General features: G+C 66.1%; 1 protein-coding gene across 2 annotated transcripts; it reads left to right on the forward strand.

Annotated features, from left to right (window-relative positions):
• Positions 1–1,134: 1,134 nt before the first annotated feature.
• On the forward strand, positions 1,135–10,176 carry NR1H2 (nuclear receptor subfamily 1 group H member 2). Of its 2 annotated transcripts, XM_089770155.1 has the most exons (10): positions 1,135–1,278; positions 2,288–2,372; positions 2,524–2,601; positions 2,809–2,955; positions 3,379–3,648; positions 3,980–4,194; positions 4,678–4,857; positions 8,418–8,517; positions 8,651–8,859; positions 9,488–10,176. In XM_089770155.1, exons 3-10 carry the CDS (start codon positions 2,562–2,564, stop codon positions 9,632–9,634), a joined length of 1,308 nt encoding a protein of 435 aa, XP_089626281.1. In that variant the 5' UTR covers positions 1,135–1,278; positions 2,288–2,372; positions 2,524–2,561; the 3' UTR covers positions 9,635–10,176. The 2 variants fall into 2 exon arrangements, with proteins under 2 accessions (XP_089626281.1, XP_089626282.1); XM_089770156.1 differs by lacking the exon at positions 2,288–2,372 and having other exon boundaries at positions 1,230–1,278.
• Positions 10,177–11,676: the final 1,500 nt, after the last annotated feature.

Below are 11,676 nucleotides of genomic sequence, written 5' to 3' on the forward strand. Positions count from 1 at the left end.
GGAGGCCTATGCAAAGCAGAAGGGAAAGGGTGAACTTGCTCTGGGGGTAGCAGAGGAGACAGGAATGTGCCATGGGACAGGAAGGGGTCAAAGTGGATTGCCAAAGCCCAGGGCAGATGCTGTGCCCTGCTGCCCCTGGTCCTGTGCTTCCCCCCAGGCTGGCATGGCACACAGCAGGCTGGGGGGCGGGGGCCCTGGCAGAGGCCTGTGTCTAAGATTCTCCCCTTAACTGGGGCTGGGTGGGCCCTTGCCTTCTTGGCTTAGGAAAGGGGGTGGGACTGTAATGCCCTGCTGTGAGGGGTGGCACCCTGGCTGCACTAGGTAGGCTGGCTCTGCCAGTGAGTTAAATTGCACCTCCCCTCCCCCTACCTTCCACCCCAACACTGAAGGTATCACACCAGAGGGTGGACTAGGCCAAGTGGGGGTCCCATGGCAGCACTGCACTCTGCTTCCCTGGGGGCAGGAAGGCAGGGACAAACTGGTGGCAGTAGTGGGATACTGTCCCAGCTGGCTGGTGCTGCTTGTCCAAGTGTACGCGTGCCTGCCCCTGTCTGAGTGGGGGCAAGTGGGAGGTGGATGGGGGACAAGCTGGGGGGGGGGGGGGTAGGGGAGAGTTACCACCACCTCTGTACAGGGCTGCTGGTGCCTAACCCAAATGACTGCATCATGGAGCTGCCGCCAACGGGGAGGAGAAAAACCCCAGGGGGAGGGAGGGGAGAGAGGACAGAGTAGAAACATATCCCCCCCCCCAGTGCTGCAGGGGCCCACCTGCCCATTGCTGGTCCCTGTGCAAGGAGACCCCCATGGGCGGGGCCAGGCCCGTGGCTGTATGGCACCCCTGCAACGCAGCACCTGGGGGGGGCTATCATGTGGGGCCCAGGCAGGGTTTGTGCCCTGGGCAGCTGTTCAGTTGCTCCCCCAAACCTGCTCGCAGCCCTGCCTGGCCTGGGGCCCCATTGCTCAGCGCTGGGGGCTCTCTGGGCCCTGGGGGGGTTGGTGTCTCCCAGCCCGTGGCCCCCCAGCTGTTGCAGGGCCCCCCAAGTGGCACCCCCGTGTCTGGGGCGCCGGCAGCAGCATTTTCCGAGGCGCGCGGTGACAGCGGGGAAACTGAGGCACGGCCCGACTCACGCGCAGCCCCGCCCGCGAGGCCTTGCGGGGGGGGGGGGCTGGGTGAGCGGGGGGGAGGTGGGGCTGCAAGGCAGGAAGTGACGTAGGCCGGGGGGTTCCCGGAAGCGTCCGTGTCCGGCTGCGCAGGGGGAGCCCGCGAGAGGGGAGCAGGTCCGGGCTGGTGGGGGCGGGGCTGGGGGGGGTCCCCGGGCTCCGGCGCTTCACTCGCTCCCCCCCTCCCCGGAGCGGCCCAGGCCACGGGGGCCCCCGCGCCCCCATCTCCAGCCCCCCAACCGCCTCCTGCCCCCAACCTCTCTCTGCGCCCCCAAACTCCTCCTGCCCCCCAGCGCCCCTCCCATCCTCTGCCCCCAACCATCCTCTGCCCCCCCAGCGCCCCCACCTCCCTCTGCCCCCTAACCTCCCTCTGCCCCCCAGCGCCCCCACCTCCCTCTGCCCCCCAACCTCCCTCTGCCCCCCAGCGCCCCCACCTTCCCCTGCCCCAACTTCCCTCTGCCCCCCAGCGCCCCCACCTTCCTCTGCCCCCCAACCTCTCTCTGCCCCCCAGCGCCCCCACCTTCCCCTCCCTGCCCCCAACCCCTCCCCCCCAACCTCCTGCCCCCCCAGCCCCCCACCTTCCTCTGCCCCCCAACCTCCCTCTGCCCCCCCAGCGCCCTCACCTTCCCCTGCCCCCCAACCTCCCTCTGCCCCCCAGCGCCCCCACCTTCCCCTGCCCCCCAACTCCCTCTGCCCCCCAGCGCCCTCACCTTCCCCTGCCCCCCAACCTCTTCCTGCCCCCTAGTGCCTCCTGCCCCCAAACTCCCTCCCCCCCCAGCCCCCCCCAACTCCTGCCCCCCCCCATACCCCTGTGCCTCTCCCTGGCACCCCCAGCCTGAGCTGGCACCCCTCCCCACAATCTGTCCCCAGTGCGGCCTCCCCCCCCCCCCCCGCCGCTGCCTGGCCCACTCAGCCTCCTCACCCGAGCTCCTCAGTCCCCCGGGGTCCCCCCAGCTCCCATAGCCTGCTCAGTCCTGCTCCCCGACGGCCCTGTGCCCCCAGCCCCTGCCTCCCCAAGGCCCCCCCCCGACTTCCCTGCCCTCATCTCTATCCCCGGGTACCCATAACGCAACCCCTGCCCCTGACTCCCTAGCCCCCCCTTCTGACCCTTCCCTGCCCCCCTCAGAGCCCCCAGCTGGTCCCCGCACCCAGGAGCCAGCCTGCAGCATGTGGGCCTGGGCCAGCTGAGCCGCTCCCCACAGGGGATCATGGTGAGTGGGGGGGGCTCTGGGGCCAATGGGCTGGAGGGATGGGGTTCCCCAGCTGCCTGGGGGGTCAGTGCCGGGAGTGGGGGGGGCAGCTGGGGACCATCTGTCCCAGTCTGACGCCCCCGTCTGTCTGTCTGTCTGCCTCTGACCCTAGCGCCGGGACCCGGCGGAGCTGGGAGCCCCCAGACCCTGATGGCCACGCCAGGCACTGCGGGCCCCGAACTCCCACAGGGTGAGTGAGCTGTGCACAGCGGGGGGGCACTGGGGAACCCAGGAAACCGGGCAGCTCTGCCCCCCCCCCCCCCCCCCCCAGATCACGGAGCCTCCTGCTGGAATCCAGGGGTCCGGGCACCCGGGGGGATACCCAGCGTTCTGGCAGTTGCAGAGAGGACCCCCAATGAAAGACCCCCCAGTAACCTGTCATCTTCTGTACCCCCAGAGGATGGGGAGCCAGTGCCCCCCAGCTCTCCTGAAGCCCCCCGGCCCCAGGTGACGGAGGAGGGGCCCCAGTCTAGGCCAGAGGCCGCCACCCCCCCGGAGCCTGAGGTGCTGGGCACTGATGGGGAGGGGTCTACGCACAGTGCTGGTGAGAGGGCTGGGAGTGTGGGTGGGGGCTGGCGGGCAGGTCTGGTGCGGGGGGTGGAGGAGGCTGGGTGGGTGGGGGCTGGTTGGGGGCGGGCGAGTCGGGGACAGCGGGGCAGGGCGGGGGGGGTGAGGGCGCTGGTGGGGGTGGGTGGGGGGGGGGCAGGTGGGGGGGGTGAGCGGTGGTGGGTTGGGGGCCGGTGGGTCGGGGACAGCGGGGCCGGGCGGGGGGCAGGCCAGGGGCAGGTGGGGGGGGTGAGCGGTGGTGGGTTGGGGGCCGGTGGGTCGGGGACAGCGGGGCAGGGCGGGGGGGCGGCCAGGGGCAGGTTGGGGGTGGGTGGGGCGGGGGAGAGGGCGGGCGGTGCCAGGTCGAGGGGGGGCAGCGGAGCGGACTCTCCGGCGGCTCACCCCCCCCCCCCCCCCGCAGCGGAGGAGCCGGCGCGGCGGCGGAAGAAGGGGCCGGCGCCCAAGATGCTGGGCACGGAGCTGTGTGGCGTGTGCGGGGACAAGGCCTCCGGCTTCCACTACAACGTGCTGAGCTGCGAGGGCTGCAAGGGCTTCTTCCGGCGCAGCGTGGTGCGGGGGGCGCGGTACGTGTGCCGGGGCGCCGGGCACTGCCTCATGGACGCCTACATGCGCCGCAAGTGCCAGCTCTGCCGCCTGCACAAGTGCCACCAGGCCGGCATGCGGGAGCAGTGTGAGCCGGGGGCCCAGAGGGGGCGGGGCTCTGGAGATTGGGGGGGGCCTGGGGGAGGTTGGGGGGCCCTGCAGGGGGAGGGGCTCGGAGGGAGGCCCCTGGAGGGGTTGGGGACCCTGCATGATGGAGGACTGTTTGGGGGGCTTCACGGGGGCACAGGCTGGGGCAGTCGGGGGATCCTTGGGGGGGCGAGAGGCTCCAGGGGAGGCCCAGCGGAGGGAGGGGCTCTGGGGTGGTTGGGGGCCCTCAGGAAGATGGGGGATCCCTGCATGAAGGGTTGGGGGGCCCTGGGGTGTTACGGGCCCCCCCGACCCCCCTGCCCCCTTTCCAGGCGTGCTGTCGGAGGAGCAGCTGCGGAAGAAGAAGGGGCGGCAGCAGCAGAAGGGGGCCGGGGGGGAGGCGCCGCCATGGGGGGTCCCCCTGCCCCCGGTGCCCCTGCCAGAGCCAGCCCAGCTCAGCCCGGAGCAGGAGCTGATGATCCAGCAGCTGGTGGCGGCCCAGCAGCAATGCAACAAGCGCTCCTTCAGCGACCAGCCCAAAGTCACGGTGAGGGGCGCGGCTGATTATCCCCTCCCCCGCGCGCCGCCGCTCCCGCTTGGCCCCTCCCCGCCGGGCAGCCATGCAAAGCAGGGAAGGAAACTGAGGCACACACCGCCGGCCTACCAACATTACAGACCATTCCTGCTTCCTCCCAGGTGTCCCCCGAGCGGGCCCACTGACCGAAGGGGGCTCCTACCCTGGGCCCTTTGCTGTTGGAGAGCTGGGCGCCGCGCCGTCCTGGCAGTGCTGAGAGCTGCCCGGCCCCGCCCCTTCTGGGGGAGGCCCCGCCCCTTCTGGGGGCATGGAACCGAGCCCTCCCTCTGCTTTCCCAAGGGGCCTGGTGAGGCTGTTGGCTCCTCTGTCCCTGCGTGGCGTGCCAACCACCCTGCCCCCCACCAGGCCCCTGTGGTGCTCCCGACCCGGGGGGGGGGGGTCCTGAGATCCAGGGGTGCTGCGGGTCTCACTGTCCTGCTGTCCCGCTCCCCGCAGCCGTGGCCCCTGGGCAGTGACCCCAACAGCCGGGAGGCGCGGCAGCAGCGCTTCGCCCACTTCACGGAGCTGGCCATCATCTCGGTGCAGGAGATCGTCGACTTTGCCAAGCAGGTGCCCGGCTTCCTGCAGCTCACACGGGAGGACCAGATTGCGCTGCTCAAGGCCTGCACCATCGAGGTGAGGGAGAGGCCCGGCCACCGCGGGACCCTGGGCTGGGCCAGTGCGGGGGCGGCTCCCGGGGCCCAGCCGGCCTGCACCTCCTGCCCCGTCCTAGATTTTCCCCGCAGAGATGTGGGCGCCGGGCTGCCCGGCCCTCCCCTGGCCAATACAGGTTTACGGAAAGTCCGTTAGTGCTTCAGCAGAAATAATACACACACAACTTGCCACCCCAAACAGAGTTGCCCCGGCTCTTCCGTTCACACGCTGGAGTAGAGAAAACAGTAGAACAGGGCCTTGAAGGGTTTGAAGCGGGTGTTTAATGAGACTGGGAGGGGCTGTACCGTTATGGTCCCTACTGTCAGAAGCAGATGGTACATTTTGTACAAAGTTTCCCTTGGAAGAGCTCATTATGAAAACTCATAATTTGCTGAACATTATTGTCCCGGTAATGCGTGTGTACCCACATTGGACGTGAAGCTGTAAGTGCCTCCTGTGGAGCGGGGCGGGAGCGGTTCTGGGGTTCACAACCAGACAGATGCACTAGTGCCCCTGGGGATTTGCATAATCAATTGGATGATCCCCTCACGGAATGGCCGGAAGGAAGCGGGGACCGAAGCCAGGCCTACGCGTCCAAGCTGACGGGCTTTGCCGCCGGGTGTGCTAGTGTACGCTGGATCCCAGGAACGTTTCAACGGCCTGTTCACTTGGGCTGGCTGCTCACTTGATGGCGGGGGGGTGGTCCTCGAAGGGAGAGGGGTGTAAATATGAGAGACAGTGATCTCCCCTGCCCCCCTCCTGTGTCTCTGCTCCGTGGGAGGGAGCTGATCCTTTTTCCCTCCCACTTCCTGGCCCCTCTCAGCCATACCCCAAATCCTGAGATGCAAACAAGTCAACGGGTATTGGGGTTCCCTTCCAGCCAATGGAGATTGTTTCCTTTCTCCCACCCCCTTCCTGTTTGCCCCTAATCTTTATAGCCAGGTATGACGGCGCGTCGGGGTTCCCCCGATCCTGCACCCCCGTAGCAGGCAGAACGGACTCTGCCAGCCAGTAGAACGGGGGTTTATTGCTCCTCCAGGACACAGCGCAGCACAGACGTGACGTGGTTACAGGAGTCCGGGCCAGGCAGCCTCAGACCCCTTGGGGTTGGGGGTCCATCGCCCCTCAGCTCAGCCTGTTCCCTTTATAGTCATAGAGATGTAGCCGTGTTTGTCTGCTCTTGCTGAAACAAAAGCCAGGACCATGCAGCCCTTTAAAGACTAACAAGATGGTTTCTTAGGTGCTGAGTTTTCGTGGGCCGGACCCACTTCCTCAGCTCAAATTCTGGAAGAGAATTGGCGTGACCATATATACCAAAGGGATACAATGAAAACAAGCGAACTCGTTATTAAACTGGCAAATCAGATTTAGAACAGAAGGGGGGGTGAGGGGCAGGCCTAAAATCTATGAACTAATGATACTAAGGGTGATAAGTGGGGGAGCTATCTTTGTAATGGGTAAAGTAATTAGCTTCTTTCGTAAGGCCCGTTCGTAAAGGGTCAAATTTAAGCATGAATGACAGTGGTGAGGTTTCCCTTTGTTGTCTGGTGTTAAAGTCTCTTTGAAGTAAGATGCATGGAGGAAGGTCGTTAAGACTATGCCCAGGTTGGCTGAAATGAAAAGAAACTGCTTTATCCTTGTGAAGAGGTCTGATTTGAGGGCATTAATTCCTGGCCAAGCGTCTGAGAAGTCTGTCCATATCCATCGCCGATGGACACTGTTGGCACGTGATGGCATCAATTATATTTCTGGATGAACAGGAATCTGTGTTCTTGATCTTGTAACTGACGTGGTTAGGTCCAGTGAGGGTGTCACCCGAGTCAATATGTGGACAAAGCTGGCAACGGGGTTTGTTGCAAGGGAAGGTACCAGGGTTGGTATTCGTGGGGTATGTCCTGTGGTTGTTGGTAAGAATCATCTTGAGGTTAGGTGGTTGTCTATAGGAGACTATGGGTCTGGCCCCCAGAGCCTCTCGGAGGGTAGTATCCTGTTCCAGTATAGGCTGTAGGTTATTGATAATACGTTGGAGGGGGTTAAGTTGGGGGCTGTAGGTGTTCGATTGTTGGTTTTCTTGAGCCTGTCATGAAGTAGATGGTTTCGGGTATGTGTCTGGCTCTTTCAATTTGTTTTTTATTTCCCCCGGTGGGTAGTTGAGGTTTATAAATGCTTGGTAGAGATCCTGAAGTTTCTGGTCTCTGTCAGTGGGATTAGGGCAGATGCGGCTGTACCTAAGGGCTTGGCTGCAGACGATGGATCGGATGGGGTGTCCTGGACGGGCGCTGGAGGCACGTAGGTAACTGCAGGAGTCGGTGGGTTTCTGTAGAGAGTGGTATTTAATTTTCCATGAGTGGTTTGCACGGTGGTGTCCAGGAAGTGGCTCTCTCGTGTCGAAGGGGCCAGGCTGAGGTTGATGGTGGGTGTAGGCTGGTAAGGGCTCTGTGGAATGCGTCCAGTGTTTCTTGGCCGTGGCTCCAGATCATAAAGTTGTCATGGATGTAGCGTAAGGAAACGGGGGTAAAAGGGGACGGGATCTGAGGAAACGTTGTTCAAAGTCGGCCATAAAGATCTTCGTGTACGGTGGGGCCGTGCGGGTTCCCATGGCTGTGCCGCTGATCTGATCCCTTTGCTTCCCCGCCAGAAACTGCCTGGCTCCCAGGCCCTGCCCCCCAGCCAGGTGCCCGTCCCCGCCTCCCTCCCTTTGGCTTTCGCCTGGGAAGAGCTTTGCTACCTGCCCAGGCTGGGACAAGGTGTCTGGGCCAATCCACATGTGGGAGAGTCAGCGGGAATCTCACCTCACAGCGCAGGGGGACCCCGGGTCACAGAGCAGACAGTCCCCCCCATGTAACACCGGGCTTCCCTGTGTGGCCCTTAACCGAGCCCTCTCCCGAAATGCGGCTGACTTCCAGGCGGCCGCCCCTAACATCCGCCGGTCGGGGCGGCGCGTGTCACCGTGGGTGCCCGTTGGGGCGAGCGGGCGTGGGAAAACCGATTGGGGCCGGTTGGGGTTTAGTTGCGGCGCAAACCAGAGCCTGGATCTACGAGACCCCGTGGCTTTCCGCCCGCCAAAATAACCCCCGACGTTCCCCCAGACAGTCCTGCTGGTTTTCGGTGCTGATTGGCAGCTGGGTTTGGCGGATAAACCCCGAGGGAGGCCCAGGAGGCGTGGAACGGGATAGAGACCTGAACAGGCAGGGCCCTACACATGCAGCGCTTCCCTTGCAGGCGGGGCTGTGGACTTGCTAAGCCCTGCTCCCCGGGGGCATAGAAGAGGCATGTTTCTAGGGGAGCGAGGCTGGGGCTCAGAATTCGGGGGGGTGACCCCAGGTGCCGCTAGGCGACTGCTCAGAGCACCCGCGGGTGGCAGGCTGCAGGAGCTGGGCTGGACTCGCCCGGGCTGTTCGGAGCCCTGGATCCCCCAGTGCTGTCCCGGCTCGGACTGATCCTGGCCCCTTGGCTCGTCGCTCCGGGGGCCGTGAACGCGCTGGGAAGGGGGGCTGTGCCATGCAGGGGAAAGTCTCACATCCCCCCCCTCCACCCCCCAGATCATGCTGCTGGAGACGGCGCGGCGCTACAACCACGAGACGGAGAGCATCACGTTCCTGAAGGACTTCACCTACAGCAAGGACGACTTCCACCGGGCCGGTGCGGGCGGGGCTGGGGGGAAGGAGAGACCCGGGGCTGGAGGGGAGGGTCTCAGAGGGGGGATCCCCGGGCAGAGGGTCACGGGGCGGGGCACCCAGGCCGCCGGTGCTGACCCCCCCTCCCGCCGCCCCAGGCCTGCAGGTGGAATTCATCAACCCCATCTTCGAGTTCTCACGGGCCATGCGGCGGCTGCAGCTGGACGACGCGGAGTTCGCCCTGCTCATCGCCATCGACATGTTCTCCGCCGACCGGCCCAACGTGCAGCAGCACGGGCAGGTGGAGGCCCTGCAGCTGCCCTACGTGGAGGCCCTGCGCGCCTACACCCTCATCAAGCGCCCGCAGGTACCGGCACCCCCTCCCCAGGGCCGGCCGGGCAAGGGCTAGCAGACCCCCCCCTCCCCCACCCACTCACACTGACCTCTCCCCCCCCCCTCCCCAGGACCGGCCGGGCGAGGGCTAGCAGACCCCCCTCCCCCACCCACTCACACTGACCCCTCCCCCCCCCCCACCCCCAGGACCAGCTGATGGGGTGCTGTGGGGGAGGGGCTGGCAGCAGACCCCCCTCCCCCACCCACTCACACTGACCCCCCCCCCCCCCCCGCAGGTCAGGCCGGGCAAGGGCTAGCAGACCCCCCTCCCCCACCCTGGCTGCTGTTCCCACGGGTGCTGTGGGGGAGTGGCTGGCAAACTCCTCCTCCATTGACCTTCCCCCACCCCCAGGACCAGCTGATGGGGTGCTGTGGGGGAGGGGCTGGCAGACACTCTCCACATTGACCACCCTCCCCCCCCCCCCAGGACCAGCTGCTGTTCCCGCGGGTGCTGTGGGGGAGGGGCTGGCTGGACCCCCCCACACTCACACTGACCCCCCCCCCCCGCCCCCAGGACCGGCTGATGTTCCCGTGGGTGCTGTGGGGGAGGGGCTGGCTGGACCCCCCCCCCCCACTCACACTGACCCCCCCCCCGCCCCCAGGACCGGCTGATGTTCCCGCGGATGCTGATGAAGCTGGTCTCCCTGCGCACCCTGAGCAGCGTCCACTCGGAGCAGGTGTTCGCCCTGCGCCTGCAGGACAAGAAGCTGCCGCCGCTGCTCTCCGAGATCTGGGACGTGCACGAGTAGGGGGGCCGGGACCCCCCCACCGGGGACTGCAGGGACCCGCCCCAGCCGGAGGGGCCTCCATGGAAGGCGCAGCCCAGGCGGCGCCTGCAGGGGGCACTGTGTGGCGCCTTCCCCCTCACCCAGGATGCCCCCACTGGGGGAGGAGCAGCCTTCGGGACAATGTGGGGGCTGAAGTGGCCCCGCCCTCCTTACCTTGTCTGGGGGGGGCTACAAAGCACTTTTCCCCACCCCCCTGCTCCTGCTCTGACCCGCCCCAAGAGCACCCATCCCCCACTGCCCGGGTGGGGGGGCTCCGGGCTGGGTGAGAGCCACCCCCAACACTGACACCTGTATTTATTGGGGGCCACAAGGGGGGGAGCATTGATCCCCTCCCCCCAGCAGATGGGACCTGTTCCCCAGGCTGCTTCCCGCTGTGCGCAGGCCGTTCGCGCCCCCCTCCCCCCGCTGGACTGGGGCTGCATGGACGCGGGGCGGGGGCAGCTGGGGGTGCCTCCCGCCATGGGGCACGGACCCCTGTGGGAATAAAGCAGATTGTGGCACAACAGCAGCCTGTGTGTGTAGGGGAGTGGGGGCCCGGACGCCTGGATTCTCTCCTCAGCTCCCGTGGGGTGGGCCTGGTGGTCAGAGTTCGGGGTGGGGGTGGCCGGGAGCCACGACTCCTGGGTTCTGGCCCTGGCTCGGGGGTGGAAGTAGGGTAGAGTGGTTAGTGTGTGGGTGTGTGCCGGTGGGGGGGGCTGGGAGCCTGGGTGCCTGCGTTCTCTCCCTGGCTCTAGGAGGGAAGTGGAGTTGAGTGGTTAGAGCAAGGGGAGGTTGGGAACCAGGTCACCTGGGTTCTCTTCACAGCCATGGGGGGGAGAGGGGAGTGGGAGCTGGTGGGTCTGGGAGGTTGCAGGGAGCCCCATGCCAGCTCCAGCCTCTCCCCCATATGCTGATGGGAAAACCCTCCAAGGTTCCTGCAGAGCTGGGGGATTCCCCTGGGTCCGGCCCAGATGCCGGCAGCAGCCAGCAGGGGGCGCCGCAGCTCCTATGGGGGGGGAGACTGCCTCTGTGTGCACTACCTACCCCCCAGTCCTGGCCTCTCCCTGCAGGGCTATAGAGGGGTGCAGAGATCCTTCTGGGGGCAAGGCGAGGGCAGTAGCTGAGGGTGGAGGGGTTGCTGGGGGGCCAGGCAGAGGCACTAGAGGCACTAGGTGGGGGGAAGGGGCACTGGGGTGCTGGGCACCTCTTCTCCCCTCCCCATCCAATGTTCTCCCCTCGCTGGGACCAGCTGGGCCTGTTGCCGGGGTCCCCCTCTGCAGCCCCTTGTCCGGCCGGACCTGGCCATGTCCTCAGCAGGGCCGGTGGCACCAGGTGCCAGGCTCCGGTTCTGGGCTGTTCTCTGCAACGACAAACTCCCCACCTTTGTCACATTAAACCAGTAACATCCAGGCACTGAGTGGGGGTGCTGACTGGGGGGTTCAGGGCTGATAGTGGGGTGGGGGAGCTGGGGTTGCAGGGGTCACAGTGGGGTGGGGTGCTGGCTATGGGGGAGCTGGGGATTCAGGGCTCACAGTGGAGTGGGGGCACTGGCTGTGGAGTGCAGGGGTTATGCGGTGGGGGTGCAGGGGTCACGGGTGGGGTAGTTGGGGTGCATGAGTCACATTGGGGTGGGGTGCTGGCTGGGGGTTGCAGGGGTCACGGGGTGGGGGTGCTGGCTGTGGGGGTGCAGGGGTCACAGAGGGGTGGGGGAGCTGGCTAGCTACTCTAGACCCCAGCTGGAATTGGGGGTTGGCAGCTGGCATCCTTGTTCCCCTCATTCCATGGAGTACCCAGGGATCTGCCCTCTGCTTGCATCCAACAGAGGGGAATCCCCGGGTGTGGAGCTGGGACCTGGAAACTCCAGGAGGGTGGGGTGTCTGGGAATTGGTGCCATCTGCCAGTTCGGCATGGGCAGCCCGGCCAGGGTGGCTTTCCAGGCGCGGGCAGGGGAGCAGACGCTAGTGGTTAGAGCAGGAGCTGCTGGGCGCCAAGACTCGTGGGTTCTCTCCCTGCTCTGGCTTGGG

Source organism: Pelodiscus sinensis, chromosome 18, assembly GCF_052426305.1.
Source record: "Pelodiscus sinensis isolate ZL-2025 chromosome 18, ASM5242630v1, whole genome shotgun sequence".
NCBI classification, from domain to species: domain Eukaryota; kingdom Metazoa; phylum Chordata; order Testudines; family Trionychidae; genus Pelodiscus; species Pelodiscus sinensis.